The following is a 21,634-nucleotide window of genomic DNA, read 5'->3' on the forward strand; positions in this document are numbered from 1 at the left end:
AAAAAAAAAAATTTTTTTTTTTTTAGTTCAATCAGTTTTATTGATTTTATAGGAAAATTATTCTCCCACACTACTCTTCATCTTAGCTTTTTTTTAGTTCATAACTTTTATTGATTTTATAGTTATAAAAAAACCCCCAGCAATACAATATAATATATGCTTTCAAGAAGCATAAAACAAACTGTTCGAGTACACTTCAGCTTCTTCCATATTGAATCAGACTGTTGTATTTTTTTGTTTATTTGTTTCTTTCCAACGCGCCTCATCGTTTTCCCGCGCGCCGGAGATGGCCGAGCGCCCTCCACCCCCCCCCCTCCCTCCGGAATTGGCCGAGCAGTGACGTCGTCACGCGCCGTCCTGGTTGCCGGGATGAGGCGCGCGGGGCAGGTGCCGGAAGCCGCTGCCGCTCCGGCCCAGGGGCGCCCGGGCCGAGGAGGAGGGGCGGCCCGGGCCGGGACGCTGTGCAGCAGGGAGCCGGGGCCGGCCACGGGCATGGCGGCGTTCGTGGTGAGTGCTATGAGGGGAGGGCGGTGCTGGGACGAGGCATGGCGGCGGAGGCGCTGTGGCTGCTGAGGGGCCTCGAGGAGGCTGGGTGAGCTTCAGCGCATGCGCACAGCTCCTCCCCTTAGCCCAGAGCAACTCAAGGGATTCCCCCAGCAAACATGAAGCCAGATGCACCCAGTCTGCCCAGCAGTCATAAGAGTAGCCATGGTGGGTGAGACTTGTGGCCCAGCTAGCCCACTATCCTCTCTTCACAGAGGCCAACCTAGATCACAAGAACCTGGCACAAATAGCAGCATTCCATGGGCAAGCAGTGTCTTCCCCATGTCTGTCTCAGCAGCAGACTATATGGACTTTTCCTCCAGGAACTTGTCCAAACTTTTTTTTTTTTTTTAAATATTCTTTATTCATTTTGAAAACTTACAGCAAGCGTACATGAATATATCATTAGTAACAACAATAACACTTGTAATTCTCATATAATTCTACAAACATAAAAATTATATCCCATCCCACCCACCTTCTTTCAAATACTATAATCAATTATATAATAAATATAATATAAACACATAATTTAGTGAAATTTCCAGAAAAACTCCCTCCCACCCCCCAATGTGTACATATATTCATCCAAGTAAAATGATGTTTACTCCTTACAATATCGTTCCAATGGCCCCCAGATCTTTATAAAATTATTATAGTTCCCTTTCTGTATTGCAATTGCTCTTTCCATCTTAAAAATATGGCATACCGAATTCCACCAAAATATATAATTAAGATTAGTATAATTTTTCCAGTTATTGGTGATATGCTGAATAGCAACCCCAGTCAAGATTAATAATAGTTTGTTATTATGTGCTGATATTTGACTTTTTTTCTTCATAGACATACTAAACAGAAAAGTATCATAGGATAATGCAACATGGTTTTCTAATAGACAATTTACTTGAGTCCAAATTGAATTCCAAAAAAAAAAAAAAAAAAAGGGGGACACTTGACCTTTTTTTTTATTTTTAAACCCGATACATTAACTGCTCTTGAGGTTTACCACATCCTCTGGCAATGCAGTCTAGAGCTTAATTATTCTCTGAGTGAAAAAAATATTTTCTAGTTTCACGTTTTTATTTAAAATTTGATACAGTCGCGTATCCAATTTCTAAGCGAGATACAAATTTAAATATAATAGAGAAAACAAAAACAACGTCAATAGCAAGGCAATTAAAAAATAATTGGTGTACTGATGGATGACAACTCTAACAGACAAGCTTGAAACAAAAAGGAAGCTGGGTTGGAACTACAAATTATATAGGAAAGAAAGCCGAATATGGGACAAACAAGAGGAAAGGGAACTTTGCTACTTGTTTCTTTGGAGGTTTTTGGAAGAATGATGAGTGGAAAGTCAAATGTTGAAAGCTACTCTGAATAGATGGCTCTTAAGTAGGCCCTTGAAACGGTCAAGGTTACTGGAGCTGGGAGCCACCACTGAAAAAAAATGTCATGCCTTTTTGTTCCTATTACTCAAAGGGAGGGGACTGTAAGTAATTTACTAGTAATTATTCAATTACTTGATAAGTTCCTCTGTTCCTCACCCCAACGATAAGCAAGACTTGCACTCAGATGATATGAATGTTCTATAAAATATGCATACTTGATCCTCATCCGTCATATCATATATAGAACACAGACCATAGAAGTCCATTCAACATCGGCCACATTGCCCCAGTACCGGGGTCATTGTCAAAGCTACCTCCAGCCCGTCAGGATCTGTCTTGCCATATGCGGGACAAAGGCAGTAGAAGTCTGTCTGGCATTTTTGAACACATCACCTACACTTAGAGCAAGGAAACCCCCAGAAACACACACACTAGAGCAGTGTTCTTCAACCTATGGACCGGTGGAAATAAAATAATTATTTTGTGGACTGGCACCGGTTCACGGATCAGCAGTTGAAGAACACTGGGCTAAGTCGTGTGCCAGACCCCGCCCATCTCCACCCAATCTCCGCCCCCAGACCCTACCCCATCATAGTACTATGACGTTGCAATGTCAGAGAGAAGGCTTCTGGTTCAGGCGCAGGACACGCGTAGGAGCTTCTGCCCAAGGCTTTGTGCACTGCAGCACTGAGGAAGAGGGAGCTGGCCGAAGACAACGCCACATTGATCGCACCGTGGACCAGTGACTGAAGAGCATTGTCTGGGTCCTGATGCACGTGCCGGCCCTGTGGACTGGCAAGAAATTTCTGCGGACTGGCACCAGTCCATGGACCGGCAGTTGAAGAACACTCCACTAGAGCATTTAACCATCTCCACTAACAAACATACTCTCTTTGGAGCAATTGGAACAAAGCCCTTTGTTCCTCTCCTGCTTCCAAACACCCTTAGAGCAATTCAGCACATTCCCTCATCCTATCCCCCCCCCCACACACACACACACACAAACAGTTTGGAGTAACTCGGAGCCTTCTTTCCCAACAATATATCATCATAAGCCTGGAGCAATTGATTCCCCAGTAATAAATCCTCCATCCCTCCAAACACACATCTTCCTGAACATAAGAATTGCCATCTCCGGATCAGACCTTCGGTCCATCAAGTCCGGCGATCCGCACACGCGGAGGCCCAGCCAAGTGTACACCTGGCGTAATTTTAGTCACCCATATCCCTCTATGCCTCTCGTAAGGAGATGTGCATCTAGTTTGCTTTTAAATCCTAGAACGGTGGATTCCGCAATAACCTCCTCTGGGAGAGCATTCCAGGTGTCCACCACTCGTTGCGTGAAGCAGAACTTCCTGATATTTGTCCTGGACTTGCCCCCCTTATCTTCAGTCCTTGTCCATGTCACATAGGACATTGTAAATAATTTTTTTTCCTGCTCTATTTTGTCGATTTCTTTCAGTATTTTGAAAGTCTCGATCATATCCCCTCGCAGTCTCCTTTTCTCAAGGGAGAACAATCCCAGTCTCTTAAGTTGTTCCTCGTATTCCAAGTTTTATTAGCTTCGTTGCTCGTCTCTGCACCCTCTCCAGCAGTTTTATATCCTTCTTTAGGTTGGGAGACCAATGTTGGACACAGTATTCCAAGTGTGGTCTGACCATTGTCCTATAAAGCGGCATTATAACTTTCTCCGATCTACTCGTGATTCCTTTCTTTATCATGCCTAACATTCTATTTGCTTTCTTTGCCGCTGCCGCGCATTGTGCCGACGGTTTCAGGGTCCAGTCTTTCAGTACACCCAGGTCCTTTTCTTGTTCGTTCTTACCCAGAGTTGCACCTGACATTCTATACTCATGTTCCTTGTTCTTTCTGCCTAAATGCATTACTTTGCACTTTTCCACATTAAACTTCATCTGCCATATCTCTGCCCATTTCCCTAACTGACACAAGCCACTGTGGAGTTCCTCGCTATCCTTCTGCGATCTGATTGCCCGGCATAGCTTTGTGTCGTCTGCAAACTTGATGATCTCACTGGATGTTCCTTCTTCCAGGTCATTGATGAAAATATTAAATAAGATGGGCCCAAGTACCGAGCCCTGGGGTACACCGCTAGTCACTTTCTCCCAATCTGAGAACTTCCCATTTATGCCCATTCTCTGCTTTCTGTTCTCCAGCCATTTGCCTATCCATCTTAGTATATCTCCCTCTATTCCATGGCTTTGTAGTTTCCTGAGAAGTCTTTTACGTGGAACCTTATTGAACGCTTTCTGGAAGTCCAAGTATATTATGTCCACCGGTTCTCCACTATCAATTTGTTTGTTCACGGTCTCAATAAACTGAAGTAAATTCGTCAAACATGATTTCCCTTTCCTGAAGCCATGTTGACTGGCTCTCATCAGGTTGTGTGTATCCAAGTGCCGGACTATGCTATCTTTAATCAGTGCTTCAACCATCTTTCCAGGGACAGATGTAAGACTCACAGGTCTGTAGTTGCCCGGTTCTCCTCTTGATCCTTTTTTGAAAATTGGCGTGACGTTTGCTATCTTCCAATCGTCCGGTATCTGTCCAGTTCTAATTGACAGGTTGGCAAGTTTTTGCAAAAGCTCTCCGATTTCAACCTTCAGTTCTTTTAAGACTCTCGGGTGAATTCCATCAGGTCCAGGGGATTTGTCGCTTTTAAGATTGTCGATCTGGTAGTATATCTGATCCAAGTCCACTTCTACTGTGGTGAGGCTGTCCTCTATTACTCCTTTGAACACTTTCACTGCTTCTGGTATTGTTGCGGTGTCCTCCTTCGTAAAGACAGACACAAAGAAGGAATTTAGTCTGTCTGCAATTTGTTTGTCTTCCTTGATATACCCTTTTCTTCCCTGGTCCCTGGAGCAAGAAGGAGACTTTGGGTCACATTTGGAATCCAGGCAATCCTATGGGACCTGGTACGTAGATTTCAGTGGCTGGAATCAAGAAATACAAATGCCACACTGTAAGACATAAGAATAGCTTTACTGGGTCAGACCAATAAGCCCAGTAGCCCATTCTCACGGTGGCCAATCCAGGTCCCTAGTACCTTGCCAAAATCCAAGGAGTAGCAACATTCCATGCTACCGATCCAAGGCAAGCAGTGGCTTCCCCCGTGTCTTTCTCAGTAACAGACTATGGACTTTTCCTCCAGGAAATTGTCCAAACTCTTCTTAAAACCAGCTACGCTATCCGCTCTTACCACAATCTCTTGCAATGCATTCCAGAGCTTAACTATTCTCGGAGTGAAAAAATACTTCCTCCTATTGGTTTTAAAAGTATTTCCCAAAAGCGTAGGCATTACTAGATATAGAATTCTCCTAGTTCATAACTTGGCACTGCGTACCTATATATTTATTTATTTTTATTGGTATTTATTAACTACCTTTTCGTGAAGAGATTCACCCAAAGCAGTTTATAACACAATGAATAGTAATCAGGGACTCTAAGTATTTTCCCTGTCTGTCCTGGCAGGCTTAAAGTCTGAACTATGATACCCAGTGCAATGGAATGTTCCGTGACTTGAGTCACGAGGGGCAGGCTGGGATCCAACTCGCAACCTAAGATATTATAAATTATTATTGTAAAACCACATTGGTGTGCGGAAGTTTAGGCTTGACCACAAATCCTAGGTCAGTGGCTAGTGTAAGCTGGTTTACCATTCAGTGTATGTAACTGATACTATTCTGTAAGGCGTGTGTGTCACTTGGCTACACATCCATGCAGGGCCGTGGAGTCGGAGTAGGAGTCGGAAGCAATTTTTGGACTGTGGAGTCAGTGAAAATGTGCCGACTCCAACTCTGACTCCTAATAGAATTAAATTGTATTTCATGCAAATATTATAAAGCTTAAATTCCTTATTTCACAGATAATAATTTGATTAACCCATTTGTTTTAGGATATGTATTACTTTTAGAATATATTTTTATATTAAGTTCTTTGATAGTTACAAAAACCTGAGGGAACGGTACAGTTTAGGGGGTGAAGAACTTAAGTGCACGACGGAAGAGTGGGACATGGGTGTGATTGTATGTGATGATCTTAAGGTGGCCAAACAGGTTGAAAAGGTGACGGCGAAAGCTAGAAGGATGCTAAGGTGCATTGGGAGAGGTATGGTCAGTAGGAAAAAGGAGGTATTGGTGCCCCTGTATAAGACTTTGGAGAGACCTCATTTAGAATATTGTGTACAATTCTGGAGGCCGCACCTTCAAAAAGATATAAAAAGGATGGAGTTGGCCCAGAGGAAGGCTACTAAAATGGGGCAGGGCCTTCATCATAAGGTGTATGGGGACAGACTTGATCTCAATCTGTATACTTTGGAGGAAAGGCGGGAGAGGGGAGATATGATAGAGACGTTTAAATACCTACGTGGCGTAAATGTGCATAAGTGGAGTCTCTTTCAATTGAAAGGAAACTCCGGAATGAGAGGGCATAGGATGACGTTAAGAGGTGATAGGCTCCGGAGTAATCTAAGGAAATACTTTTTTACAGAAAGGATGGTAGCTGCGTGGAACAGTCTCCCGAAGGTGGTGGAGACAGAGACCGTATCTGAATTCAAGAGATCTTGGGATAGGCACGTGGGATCTCTTCGAGAAAGGAAGAGATAATGGTTACTGAGGATGGACAGACTGGATTGGCCATTTGGCCTTTATCTGCCATCATGTTTCTATGAAAAGAAAGCTCTATGACATCACAATGCAGGTGTAAAGAGCCTTAGCCAATAGGAAGAGGACATGCAAATGTTAAGAGCCTTAGCCAGTTGGGAGAGGCGAAGATAATAGATGTTGCAGATGGACAGACTGGACGGGTTATTTGGCCTTTATCTGCCGTCATGATAAAACAACTTCAGACTATACAAAACACCGCCCTCAGACTGATCTACTCCCTGAGAAAATATGATCATATTACAACTGCCTTCCTAGACTCTCACTGGCTACTTATGCAAGCACGAATTCAATTCAAATTCTACTGTCTATTATTCAAAGCATTAAACGGCTCCGCCCCCCCCCTATCTAAACAACCGCCTAAACCAGATCCTCACCTCAAGACAAAGAAGAACTCCGAACCCTTTTGCCTTCCCTCCACTCAAGGGCACTCAGCGCAAAAAGATGTTTGATAACCTTCTGGCGACGCAAGCAGCAAAACTTAACCCCTCCATCTCCAACCTGTTGACGGCAATGGGCGACTTCAAAACTTTTCAAAAAGAAATCAAAACCCTACTTTTCAAAAAATGTATCCAGATATCTTAACCCAATCCTTCCCCCTCCTAGATAAATTCTCTCCCAAAACCTCCACTTAAATAATCTCTTCCTCCCCAAAACACCAACCAAGTATTCAGATCCCTGAAATGTAACGTAATCTTATTTGTACTCTAACTGTAATCTATTTGTTATATCACACAGTAACGTACAGTCAATTTAATATCCAATTTGCAAGTTCTTCCGGAATTAATCCAGCTACCTCTCCTCCCTTGTAACAAAAAAAAACAACAAAACCCAAAACTGTTGTAACTTCACTGGAAATGTCCAGTTAGCTCTTTTGTAATCCGCCTTGAACTGCAAGCTATAGGCGGAATAGAAGTCCCTAATGTAATGTAATGTCATGTTTCTATATTTTATGATATATTAGTGAAAGTGGCACCTAGAGAATGACATGGGGACAAAGTTTGCCTCTGTCCCTGCTCCTGCGAACTCCTATATAGATGTATAAATAAAGTGGAGATACCATACATAAAATCAAAAATCAGAAGGTTTTGTGTACTGACTCCACAACCTTACATCCATGGCCTGCCCATACTGTGCCTCTACATACATCACCTTGCAGTTATGCATTATAGCACGTGCTTCCTTATACTCTTCAAAAAATACATAAAACCTATTTAACACGACCAGATCTCAAGCTTCACCTACTATACTATCTACTCCTTATCATATCTAAAATGTTCAAATTACCCATTATGTATTACCTAACATCATGGTTAAAATGCAGTAATATAAAATCTTTTTACCAATCCAAGAGACCCAACACGGTCCGTGTTTCGGACAACACGCCTTCGTCAGCGATTCTCAGCGATTTATGCATGCAGGCACTTCATTTTTTGCAGTATATTTTATACCTTATTTACCATGGACCCCTGACGAAGGCATGTTGTCCGAAACACGGACCGTGTTGGGTCTCTTGGTTGGGTAAAAAGGTTTTATATTACTGCATTTTAACCTTGGTACAATAAACTTTTGCCTGTATCTTGTATATCAGGGGTGCCCAATGCGTCGATCGCGATCGACCGGTAGCTCAGGAAGGCAACGTGAGTCGATCGCAGAGCCCATCCCGGGCTCTGTGATAGACTCGTGTTGCCGTCCCGATCTACCGGGCCTATCAGCCTTCCTCTCCCCGACATCAAAGACGCCGACGCCGGGCATTAGGCTGTTTTTTTGTCATTTCGGGGGGGGGGGGGGTGGTGTGGTGGCTTGGCGGTGGCAGCAGCAGCAACAGCCTAAAAAAGAAATCATCCTGGCCCGGGTCGGTGTCATACTCTGAAACTTCTACCTCTTCCAGCAGCCCTCTCCCTTCTACCTGCTTCCGGCCACACACCCTGCTCCGCGGCTCTCTTCGGCAACTCAGCAGCAGCGATCGACACAAGCTTCTGACGTCGGGGCCTACCCTCTGCGAGTCCCGCTTGTTTCAACTTCCTTTTTCCACAAAGGTGGGACTCGTAGAGGGAAGGCCTCGATGTCGGCAGCTTGTCTTGATCACTGCTGCTGATGAGCTGCTTAAGAGAGCCGTAGAGCAGGGGGGTTTTGCCAGGTGCAGTTAGAAGGGAGAGGGCCAGATGCAGGACTCGTGGGTGAGGGAGCAGAAGAGAGAGAGAAAGAGAGAGGGGAGGGAAACAAAAGGAAATATTTCATATTGGGCTGGGCCGGAGTGGAGGGAGGGTGGAAAGATTCTGGCTACAGGGTGCATTAACAAAGGAAAAGGGGGGAAAGCTGAAAATGGAGATAGTGACACAAAGAAGAGAAAGAGTAAGCAGGACCTACTGAATAAGGATAGAGATACAGAGGGAACATGAAGAGGAGGTGAAATAGAGACATAGAAGTAATACTGAAAAAGTGTGTGTGGGGGGGGGGAGATAAAGACATTGAAAGGGCAAATGGTGAACATGGGGTAAAGACAAGGACAGAGACAAATGAAGATTCTGAAAAAATGGTGAGATAGGGATATAGGTGAGATGGACACAAAGAAGGGTGATGCTGGAAAATAGGTGGAATGGTAATTCTGACAGACACAGAAGGGAAATGCTGGATCAAGGAGAGATGGGGCTCAGGCTGGATGGAATGAGGAGAAATGCCTTGTTGGCCCGGAACTTCCTCTCCTACGTCAGAATTGACATCAGGGAGCGGAATGCTGGTCAGCGCGACGCTTCTGCAGGGAAAGCTTGGGACGGCGGTGGCTTGGGGGCTGTTCCCCGATGGCGGTGGCAGCAAACCGAGTGGCTTGGGAGAGGGCACGGAGACAGAAAGAAGGGGGAACAGGGAGACAGAAAGAAAAAGTTGGGGGAGAGAATGAGGTCTGGAGGAGAAGAAACATACAGGAGGCTGAAAGAAAGGAAGAAAGATTGGATGCACAGTCAGAAGAAGAAAGTGCAACCAGAGACTCATGAAATCACCAAACAGCAAAGGTAGGAAAAATGATTTTATTTTCGATTTAGTGATCAAAATGTGTCGGTTTTGAGAATTTATATCTGCTGTCTATATTTTGCACTATGGCTCCCTTTTACTAAACCGCAATAGCGTTTTTTAGCGCAGGGAGCCTATGAGCATTGGAGCAGCGCGAGGCATTCAGCGTAACTCCCTGTGCTAAAACCTACTATTGTGGTTTAGTAAAAAGGGAGGGGGTGTATTTGTCTATTTTTGTATTTTGTTACTGAGGTGACATTGCATAGAGTCATCTGCCGTGACCTCTTTGAAAAAACCGGAATATGAATAATTAACATTTTCTCTGCCTTTCAGTGTGCTTTGTGTTTTTTTTAAATTTTATTGTTCGTAGATCATTTTGACTTAGTCATTATAAAAGTAGCTCGCAAGCCCATAAAGTGTGGGCACCCCTGTTGTAAATTATCTGCAGTTTCTGTTTGGTTTTCCTGTTTTGGTGGTTTTCACGGCAGATTAGGTTGGATTTCTTTTTGTTGCTTTTTACCTAACATCATGGCAATTCTTATGTAATCCACCGTGAACCACAAGGTAATGGCGGGATAGAAATCACTGATATAATGTAATGTAAATTAAGACATCGGTTAGTCACACGAGATGCCAGCCGCTGCAGGCACCCAGTTGCAGAATTGCTCCAATAAGACCGGATTTATTAAAAGACATTGAAATGTGGGCAATGAAAAACAGTCGTCACGGCACACCGTTCTATAAAGGGGGCTGTGAACTGAGTGGTCTTTACAAACTAGCCCTTAGAGCCCATACCCGCACTTAAATTTGGGCACCAGTACTGATGCCAGCTGAAACCTGGCGCAAATGCCAGCACCCACCTCTTAGCATTTGGGCGTGGGAATGACACAACTCTATAACTCCCTGTACAGTTTGTTTTCTTTTGGGTGGGGGAACAACCTGGCCCAGCCCCCTAGCCACACCCCCTTTTGAGTTGTACGCTTGGAGATTTAGACATGTGGGGTTATAGAATAGCAACTACAAAGATAACGTATGCAAATATTTAACAATTCAGTAATTGATATCAATTTATTACAATTAATTAGTTCATAAGCCAATTAATTTGCACCCACATCTTCGATCGATGTCCAAATTTTGGTGCCCTATATAGAATCTGAGGTTTATTGGATATCCTGACAACCTGACTGGCAAGGGGGTACTCCAGGGTCAAGTTGACAAACCTTCGGCCATACGCCTCCCTCCCCCCATAGCCCAGCATCTCCCCCTTCCCTTCTCTAATCCCCCCCCACACACACAGTCCAGCAACGTTCCTGCTCCTCCTCTGCTGCCCTACCTCTTTCTCTATCTGTGCTGACATTGCAAAACACGTGGCGCTGACCAGGGCTGTGGAGTCAGAGTTGAAGAGTCAGAGTCGGAAGAAATTTTGGGTACCTGGAGTCGGAGTCAGAAGTACAAAAAACTGAGGAGTCGGAGTGGGAACATTTATCTACCGACTCCATTTTTGAACTTGGCATACCAGTCACGAGCGATTCTTTCAGCTATAGCACCCACTATATACACAGCACAAATGTTGCGAGCAGCTTCTGCGGCCTTAGAACCTTGATTAAAAGCAAAAAGAAGGTGGTGTCGAAAATGCTCATTTCTCTCAACTTGACATTCCATTTTAACGATCTGAAAATTAACCAGTGCTGTGGAGTCGGAGTCGAGGAGTCGGAGGAAATTTCGGGTACCTGGAGTCGGAGTCGGAGTCAGAAGTACAAAAAACTGAGGAGTCGGAGTGGGAACATTTATCTACCGACTCCATTTTTGAACTTGGCATACCAGTCACGAGCGATTCTTTCAGCTATAGCACCCACTATATACACAGCACAAATGTTGCGAGCAGCTTCTGCGGCCTTAGAGCCTTGATTAAAAGCAAAAAGAAGGTGGTGTCGAAAATGCTCATTTCTCTCAACTTGACATTCCATTTTAACGATCTGAAAATTAACCAGTGCTGTGGAGTCGGAGTCGGAGTCTGAAGTACAAAAAACTGAGGAGTCGGAGTCGGAACATTTACCTCCAACTCCACAGCCCTGGCGCTGACGCAGGACCTTTAAACACAGGCTGCATCCCACTTCTCGCTGTTGGGAAGAAGGCAGGATGCATGCGTCGGTGACTGCGCGTGGGCCCATTTGTAAAGCTCCTGCATCAGCGCTGAACCTGTTTGCTCGAGTACAGGGAGAGGTGGGACAGCCACCGTGGGGACTGGAGAGAGGAGATGCTGCTCTCTTGGTGCACTGCCAGTCCACATAATGGGTGGGCCAGCCCTGCACACAATAATGGAATTAGCATACATTGTTAGTAAATGACCCCTCTTTATATACATCTGGCCTATATATAATATTTTTGGTTAACCTTTGCAGGGATTAGGACAGGTACATGTAGCAGTCGGGGCTTGCTGTGTGATTTCTTGGCCCTTCTTAAACTCACTTATTGCTAATGCCACTTTTTTAAAAAGAATTTCCTAAATTTATTGCCAAATTCATTCCTTTTACAAGTAAAGACAAAAGTGGAGCCCAGGGAGTGCAGAACCGAGATTTATTTATTTTTTATTTTGTTTTAACTTTGATCTTTTAATTTTTCCTAAGCCTCGGAGCCTCTCTGCGTTGCTGGCAGTAAAGCAGAATCTATCTGTCCCCACAGCATAATGGGTCACTTTCGTTACAGAAGAAAAATTAAAAATCCCAGCTCCCTGCCGCTTGAAGCTCCTGCCGCCTCCTCTTTTAGAGGTATCGGGAGACCCACTTACAGCAGAGTGAAGCGGCGAAAAATTTAATGCACCACTTGCGCCGTAAGGGACTAATTTATCTGTGCAGTGGGTATAATTCTGTTTGTCAGTCTAAGCAAATGGCGCATACGGTTACTGCTTGACTATAAATGTGGTTTCAAGGCATAGAAATCGCTGTTGCAAATTCTGCTCTTAGAGTGTTAAAAAGAGCTTTCCAAGCCTGTCCTGTCCATGCCACAGCCAGCCTTTTAGGTCATCCACGATGAATGTGAATGAGGTCTGTTTTCAAGCAACTGGGCATGCAGAGCAAGCAAATTGATCTCGTATGCATATTCATGAAGGATTTTTCTGCAAAAGCGGGGCTGTGGCTGTGGAATTTACGGGACTGGTTTGGGCTAATATCGGTTCCTCAACTCAAGCCGGCTCCAGTGATCCTGCTTGACAGTGTCTGCTAGAGTCATCCTCCCTCGAATCTTCTGCCCCGTCCCACTACGACTGGATTAAGTTCACCTGAAAAATTCACTGAAAATGCTCGTATTAACATTACATACCCAGACTATTAGATTGTACATGTAAGAAAATCAAGTGTATATTTTATGAGATCGTATAATTTTTTATGATACACTTGCTGTGGTATGAAAAAAGAAATAAAAAATAAAAAAATAAAAATTCCTATTATATGAAGACTGTAAACCCAAAAAAAAAAAAAAAGATTGTTAGTCTGGAACTTCAAGAAGGCCGTGAAAACCTTCCTCTTTACAAACCCAGCTCCTTAACGACCTGCGTCTGCACCCCTGACTGATGGATCTCCAAACGGACTCTCACTAAAACTTGTGCGCCACCGCAAGCATAACTTGAACTAATACCAAACTTAAAATTCACTCCAAACAAGAAGGGGGTGGAAATGTGGGTGCGTCTTATGGAGCGAATACACCTCCCCTCCCCCCTCCCCGGTACCTTTTTAAAGTTGCAGTGCTCTCCCGCTGGACGTCTGTCTTTGGATGCGGAGTGGCGCGACGCAGGAGCGTGACCTTAGCGCTTCCTGCCTGGTCCTGCGCCGCTCAGTGATTGTCTGAGGTCAGTTCTCAACGAGCCAAGCTGGTCTACGGTTTAGTCCTTCAGGCTTTCTGGATTTAAAGCATGGCACTGAGTTCTAACACTTCCTGTAGTTCTGAAGAAGATCGGTATAATAAGACCAGTCACTGTTGTGATCTCAAAACAGTCCATAGATTATCATGGGAGCTTTTCAAATTTTTAAGAAATCTACATTTCATAAATGAAAGAGAGGAATATATTTTATGTTAAATAGATGTTAATTTGGGGAATGGCACGGCCTATTTAAAGCTTAGCTCTGTATAATATTAAAGAACAGAAACTTACGGCCTCTTTTACAAAGAGATTTAAAGGGCTTCGGGGCTGTTGCTGTGTGTTAAAGGAGCCCAAAATATTGAGAAGCAGAATGATTAAGTGGCAGCACGTGATGGATGAGATATTGCAACGAGGTGTGTCCAGCGACGGCCCCAAGCGAGAGAGTATAGGTGAATTTTCCTCTTTTGTGGATTCTGGGGGATTGAAGTCTGGTAGGCAGGAAATGTCCGGTCTCTGAGCAGTCTGGCATAGAACCCAGTCACAGCTCAGAAATCCAATCCAAAACTTTTTCTCTTGCTGTCGGGGCAGCGCCTAATTGGGATTTTAATAGTGTCTTTGCTAAGTATCGATAAAGGTCAAAGAGAGTCATTGTTTTGAAACTGCAGGCGAATGGTCATCCTTTCGGTCTTGAATGGCTTAGGCCAGTATCTGGCAAACTTTGCGAAGCCAAGGCACACTAAATGCGCGGACGTCGACACAGTGGTGTCGCACGCATGTGCGAAGGTTCTCCAGATGGGGCCCTTGACCGCCAGTACGGGGTGCTGGAAGGGAAGAGGTGCGGAGACAGAGACGCTGGTGCCGGCTGACTGCCACGAGAGGCACGTCCTGTAGGCAGTCAGCCGGCATCTCTCGGCACACCTGGCATCTTGGATGGCACACAGTTTGCAAAATACTGGCTTAGACTTTGCTATGTGTTGTGGCTGGGCAGGGCCTTATTGAATTTGAATAATAATAATAATAATAACAGTTTATATACCGCAATACCGTTAAGTTCTACAATAGATTTACAATAGATTAAGCGAGGTACAAATTGATTGAATTTAAGAGGGGGGAAGAGGAGAGTTAATAGGACTGGAAATGGGTTGTTGAGGAGAAAGAGGACAGAGGAATCACTATGGAGGAGAAAGAAGATGAGAGGGTCAGTTGTCTAGATACTTTAGAAACAGTTGAGTTTTTAGATGTTTTCTGAATTCCTCATAGGTAGTGGGCGAAAGCAATTGTTCTAGGTCTTTACCCCACAATGCTGCTAGAGAATGACACGGTGAGTGTTACCCGCCGAAATGGGGCGGGAAAAAAAAATGGTTGCGGAGGGGACGGGGAGAAGGCCATTCACCGCCCCGTGGAATGGTGAATGTCCTTGTCCCCGCAGTTAGCTGAAGATTGCGTGGTCCAGCAACCCCCTCTCTCCTTCCTCCCAATCGCAGCCTGGGCATCTCCCTCCCTCCTTCCTTTCCCTTTGCTGGCTTACTTTAATTTTCATCTTAACAAGCCGCCAGAGCCTTGAAGTCGCGTGCGGCTGCTGGAAAGTCCTTCTCTGACGCAACTGGTAAACAGGAAGTTGCGTCAGAGAAGGACTTTTCGACGGCCTCACGCGACTTCAAGGCTCCGGCGGCTTGTTAAGATGAAAATTAAAGTAAGCCAACGGAAGTAAGGGGAAGGGAAGGAGGGAGCTGCTGGACCGGGCGAAGGTGGGTGGAAAGGAACAGACGCTGTACACTTTGGTGGGGAATATATGTCTGGATGGGGCGGACACGGGGATAAATTTTTTCTCCGTGTCATTCTCTATTTCAGGTCTCAATACTAAGTATTGTCCTTGCAAACTGGGGGCAGTTCACAGTGTTTCTTAGTTGCTTGTCTTCTGAGGAGATACCTATGTTGCTGGCCGAGATCTGTAGAGTGGCCACGGGGTCGTCGGAAGGCAGATGGCCAGAGTTTCTCAGAGCGTCAAGACACATCTTATAATTCTAAATCCAGCAAAAAAATCAATTATATCTTGATTCAGGCAACAATTTTATATTATGTAATCATTTCATGCTGTAACACCAGTTGCTCTGCCATTGCACATCTTTCTTTTATGGGAATAGTGGTCGTACTGGTGACATTGCTTGTATGTGCTGGCCTCATGCTCACAGTTGGGCACAGCGCCTCTTCTGGTTAGGTTCTCACAGACATTTTTACTTGTGGCATACCAGTGGCTCACTGAGCTTTCCCTCTTTCTCCCAGTGTATGTGAGCTTTCTAATCTTACTAGATCCATTTTTCAGATGTAAGGTTTTCATTAGGAACTGGCCGTGGGATTCTGAGCCATTCATGCAGTTCCCCCTTTAACCAGCATAACTCACAGTTTTGGATTTTGGAGTTAGTTCGCTCCTTCTCAGTAGTAGCTGGCTGCATGCTATATTCAGGTACAATTATAGGTCTGTAGTGTTATATTACCCCTCTGTGTTCACCTACGGTCTTTTCACAGCTTCTACTCTGGAGTAGAGAATGACACGGTGACAAAATTCATCACCGTTCCCGTCCCCGCGGATAACCGCGGGAAATAATCCCATGTCATTTTCTAGTGTCTGTTTCAGCCTCAGTCCTTCTACACCAGCATTATTCAAAGCAAAGCTTGCGGGTCAGTGGTTGTGGCCATTCATACTCTGATTCTTATGTGAGCCAAGGATAATGAAGCCATTGTGACATCACTGATGTGATTGGCTCTTAGGTACTGGTGGAATGAGGCATTATGACATCACAATATCTGCTCTGGATACCAGAGACTGTCATTCTGTAGTGTCTGTTTCAACCTCAGTCCTTCTACACCAGCATTCTTCAAAGCAAAGCTTGCGGGTCAGTGGTTGTGCCCAATTCTACTCTGATTCTTCCCTCTCCCCTTAAAGAATGACATGAAGATGGTTTCCCGCGGTTATCCGCGGGGACGGGAACGGTGATGAATTTTGTCACCGTGTCATTCTCTACTCTGGAGCCCAACATCCCTGTAAGCAGTTTTCCTTTCAACAATAATCCTGTTGTTTAAATAAAGTCCTGTAACACAGTTTTTTTTTTCTCCTCTTCTCCCAGGCTCATCCGTCTGTGCGCATTAAAGGGACAGAACACAGCTATAACCCGGTGCTGTGCCAAGATGAGCAGTGCGCAGCCACGGCCAAAGGGAAACACATGCACTGCCCTTTCTGTAGTGTTTCCGAATCCTACCAGGACCCTGTCATTCTGCGGGCACATTATCGGGTCAAGCATGTGGACAAAGGACTGGATTTTGCAGGTAAAATAGCCCCTTCTTTCTCTTTGGATGCTTTATCCTTTTTTTGCAAGCCAACGGGATTCGGGAGGCTCGCTTTGTATCCTGATTTAGTGAAGCAGTTTACAATTTTGCTCACTTTGCAAAAGAGTAAATCTCATGTCAGTTGAAAAGTAACTCGCTGAGCTTTCAGCTTTCTGAGTTCTCACGTCGGATGATGTTATGGTGGTACATGCACCTCGGATGTAACCTAAAAACCCATTTGCTATAAGTTCTTGATAGAACACTGATCTATGTAGCCGCATACTTTGTTAATCCTTTAGATACATAGTAACACAGTAAATGATGGCAGATGAGGACCTGAATGGTCCATCTAGTCTGCCCACTCTCTATAAATTAATGATTTAATTTAAATTGTTCTTGTTCTTAGATATTTCTGGGCCAGAAACCCAGAGTAGAGAGTTGCGCAGGACAGAAATCCCACCCATCCCCGCCTGTCCCCGCCAGGATCCTCTCCGTCCCCACCCATCCCTGCAAGGAATTACCTCTATCCCCGCCCATCCCCATAAAAAGCAGCAATTACTTCTGACAGGATCATCAATTCCACAGTTTCTTTTGTGTTTGTGCTGCTGTTTTCCTTGTGGAATCTCTTTGGTGGAACCCTTTTTTTGTTTTCTGTTCAGGTAATTAACTTATAAACCCCCTCTTTTACTAAGGCTGACGTGTCCATTATATTATATGGATGAACCCTGCTTCCTAAGCCTTCCATCCCCGTGGGAGTCCCGTTGGCTAGAGGGGGGTCCCCGTGGGCGTCCCGTGGGCCAGAGGAGGGTCCCCGTGGGAGTCCCGCTGGTTAGGGGGGGATTCCCACAGGATCTCCGTGGAACCCGCGGGATTCCCACGATCCCCGTTCCCGTGCAGACCTCTAACCCAGAGCCCTGCCCGGTAGGGTGCTTATTAGGTTCTATCTACTGGAGTCTCCATCAAAGCTCATTTCAGCCTATCGAAACCATCCCAGCCATCAAAATCCTCCCCAGCCCATCCTCAACTGAATGGCCATAAACAGGACACAGACCGTGCAAGTCTGCCCAGTACTGGCCTTAGTCCAATACCATTATTTTCTGATTAGAGATCCTCTGTGTTCATCCCACGCTTGTTTGAACTCTGTCACCGTTTTCCTCGCCACCACTTCCCTGGGCATCAATCACCCTTTCCGTAAAGAAGAATTTCCTAACATTACTCTTGAGTCTACCACCCCTCAACCTCAGAGTAGATGATGGTACAGTAGAATCTCAGTTATCCTTCACCCACGGGGATTGGTGGATACCAGATAACTGTTTTTAATAATAATAGTAACTTTATTTTTATATACTGCAATACCACAAACAGTTCAGAGCGGTTTACAGAGGAAGAGACTGTATGCAGACAGCGATATTACAAAAAACTTTCAAAATTACATTAGCATAGTAAGATGAATCAAATTTTTCCTGGAAGTGTTTTAGAAGTACATCAAGGCAGAAGTGGAGTCAGAGAAATCTATCAAAGAGATACGTTTTGATTTATCAAATAGATACGTTTTTAATTTTCTGGTTAATTGAGAATGTGTTAGAAACCTTGTGTAACACACTTTCAATTCTCACCCCCCCTCCCTCCCCGAAGTGGCTGCAAAGCCCTCCTCCCTCCCCGAAGTGGCAGAAGCAGGCGGCGGTCCTGAGCCATGAACTCCCTCGCTCCCTCCCTCTTTCTCTCTCTCTCTTCCTTACCCAAAGCGCAATGGTCAGCAGGAGGCACAGACTGCTTGTGGTCAGCCCCGATAAGGCTTTTCCTCTGACGCATCAGAGAAAAAGCCCTTGCCTGAACTGGCCGCTGCACTTGGGTAAGGAAGGGAGGGAGGGAGTTCGCAGCTCCTGACCACCGCCTGCTTCTGCTGCTTCGGGGAGGGAGGAGGGCTTTGCGGCTCAGGACCACTGCCGCACTAGTGCTTCAGAGTGGGAGGGAGGGGAGGGGTCGTAGCTGTTTCGAGGCTTGGGGTCTTGAGAAAGGGAGGGAGTAGTTGCGGCTCAGAGTGCTGCTGATGGTGCTTTAGGGACTTTTTTCCTCCCACCGGTAATTTTTTTTGCCGGTTGTGTGAGAGCCCTGGTTAAGTGAGACCCAGTTAACCGAGACTCTACTATCCTATATAATAAAATCCTAGCCGCGCATGCGCACTCCTATCTGCGTGCTTCCATGATCCGTAGATCTGTGGCCGCAGGAGTGCGCATGCGCGAATCCCCAGCCTTACACCTACCTACACTCGCCGGCAGGACTCGCCACCAGCGCTGGATTCCCTGCTCTACAAAGACGGGGGTCGTAGGAGGCCCGAAATCGCCCGAACTCACAGCCACATACCGGCACAAACCTCCCTCCAGCGTTGGCAGCCGCAGCACGCTAAACAGGCTGCTTCGCGGCTTTCTCCTGCCAGTGACGTCATCAGTGACGCGACAGAGGGACTCAACTGCAGGAGAAAGCTGCGAAGCAGCCTGTTTAGCATGCTGCGGCTGCCAACGCTGGAGGGAGGTTTGTTAAGGTCATGTCGCATGGGAGGGAGACATAAGAGAGTCACCGGGGGTTGGGCTGGGAGGGTAGAGAAGCAACTGCCTTGGTGCTTCAGGCAGCAGCAGCGTTTATAATTCGCTGCTGTTGCTGGCTTCAGGCCTTCCTCTCTGGCGGGTCCTGCCTAAGGACCCGCCAGAAAGGAAGACCTGAAGCCGGCAAAAGCAATAAATTGTGAATGCTGCTGCTGCCCGATGAAGTTCAAGGAGGAAAGGGAGCAGAGGGGGAGAGAATGGCTTGGAGGGAAGAAGACATGGCAGGGCATGGAGGGAAGAAGGAAGGTATGCCAGACCAAGGGAAAAGGAAGGGGGAAAGGAAGGAGGAGATGCCATGTGGAACAGAGAGAGAAAGAGGGCGGACACTGGATGGAAAGAGAAGAGAGAGAGCAGTGAATGGAAGGGGCAAGACAGAGGGTGAACAGTAGATGGAAGGGGTAGAGAGAGGGAGACAGACACTGAATGGAAGTGTGGGGGACAGGGGGAGCAGACATTGGAAGGAAGTGGAGAGGAGAAAGAAAAAAGGGCACAAGCAGGATTGAGGGAAGAGGATAGAGTTAGAAATAAAGATAGAGAGACAAGGGGCCAGGGAGAGACACAGACAGAAAGAATGACAGACAGACAGCGACCAAGGAGAGAGACAAATAAAAAACCCCCAAAACCAGACAGACATCTACTCTAGCATCCGTTAATGTAACGGGCTAAAACACTAGTGTATAAATAAAATGTTATGTTTATGTTATGTGTGATAGGTTAACAGTCAGAGCCAGTGGATACGAGGGAAAGATGATAATGCCTTTCTGCACGGGTTGCCTAACCTGGGCCAATCAGGCCTTAGGATTAGTGGGGATTGGCGGACCCGCTATGCCTAAGGCCTGATTGGTCCAGGCTTCTAGAGCCTGGGCCAATCAGGCCTTAGACTTAGCGGGGATGGGCCGGAAAGGGGCGGGCCTGTCTCATTTCCACGAGGCGGGCATGTCGGCTGGACAGCAGCAAGACCCGTCCAGCTGACCAACATTTAAAGGTTAGTTGGGGGAGGGAGGTTAGTTGGGGGGGGAGGTCGTTAGTATGGGGGGCTCGGAGGGGGTCCGGCTTTCCGGCACAAGGAGTTGGGCATCCTCCTGCCGGCGATTACGAGTTTGGGGGGGGGGGGAGGGATTCCGGGGTTCCGGCAGGAGGAGTTGGGCATCCTCCTGCTGGCGATTACGAGTTTGGGGGGGGGGATTCCGGGGTTCTGGTAGGAGGAGTTGGGCATCCTCCTGCCGGTGATGGGACAGGCGGCCACGGCCGCTATACTTATTGCAGCAGGGAAATCTCTTGCTGCGATAAGTATAGCGGCCGCGTCTACTTACAATGTAGGCCAGCATTTTGCTGGCCTACATTTTAAGTGTCTCTTCCTCTACTAGGGAGACGTGTAGGGCCACCTAGGTTGAGCTTAGGCGTCTTGCGGTCCTCCCTAGGCTCCCAGAGGCGCCTTTAATAGAGGCGGCCTGCCTGGGGAACATTTTTTTAAAAAACGTTCATCCTGATTGGTTGATTAGACAGGTATAGGACGCCTACAGCTGCCTAAAATCGGGACGGCACTTTTCAGAATCAGGGCCTTTGTGTCCAGTTCAACTAAATTAAACCTTAAGCTTATATACTGCATCTTCTCTGTAAATTTAGGGCTCAATACGGTTTACAAAAATTCTAGAGGCTTTGCCATCAAACTGAGTTTTAGGTGACATTGTAATATCAAGATCACAATATCTTAACAATCGAGCAGAGAACTGCGGCTGGACTCCTGATGGAGAGAGAGAGAGACGTGTGGGAGTCATGGAAGGAAATCAGACTCATTCGGAATCTGTCCTTTTTGAGCCTTAAAATCATGACTTCTATTCTAGGTTTCCTTTATAAATGAAAAAAGGTCTGCTGCTTGGGTGCTCTTGGTGCATCTGAGATATATGAATGTCTTCTGCCATATCCCATTTTGTCACTTGTCCTCTAGGCACTACGGGGCTCATAATAATAATTAAAAAAAAAAAGTCTTGGGCTTCCTCTTGCCCCGATCTTGTCGAGGAGGGTGGGGGGTGGGGTAGATTCTGTAACCGGTGGTGTTTTTAACATAGTAACATAGTAGATGACGGCAGATAAAGACCCGAATGGTCCATCCAGTCTGCCCAATCTGATTCAATTTAAATTTTTTTATTTTTTGTAATTTTTCTTCTTAGCTATTTCTGGGCAAGAATCCAAAGCTTTACCCGGTACTGTGCTTGGGTTCCAACT

At 45.8% G+C, this 21,634-nt stretch overlaps 1 protein-coding gene across 3 annotated transcripts in view; it reads left to right on the forward strand.

Moving 5' to 3' along the window:
• Positions 1–338: 338 nt before the first annotated feature.
• LOC117366219 overlaps positions 339–21,634 on the forward strand; it is a 93,690-nt gene continuing 72,394 nt past the window's right edge. Inside the window, exons 1-2 of one of the 3 annotated variants that reach the window (XM_033957463.1) lie at positions 339–507; positions 16,607–16,805. In XM_033957463.1, the coding sequence (XP_033813354.1) occupies positions 370–507; positions 16,607–16,805 (337 nt within the window). In that variant the 5' untranslated portion in view covers positions 339–369. The remainder of the gene's footprint in view (positions 508–16,606; positions 16,806–21,634) is intronic. The other 2 variants (XM_033957462.1, XM_033957461.1) reach the window with 2 other exon arrangements.

The sequence above is a fragment of the Geotrypetes seraphini genome, chromosome 8 (assembly GCF_902459505.1).
Source record: "Geotrypetes seraphini chromosome 8, aGeoSer1.1, whole genome shotgun sequence".
Lineage (NCBI taxonomy): Eukaryota > Metazoa > Chordata > Amphibia > Gymnophiona > Dermophiidae > Geotrypetes > Geotrypetes seraphini.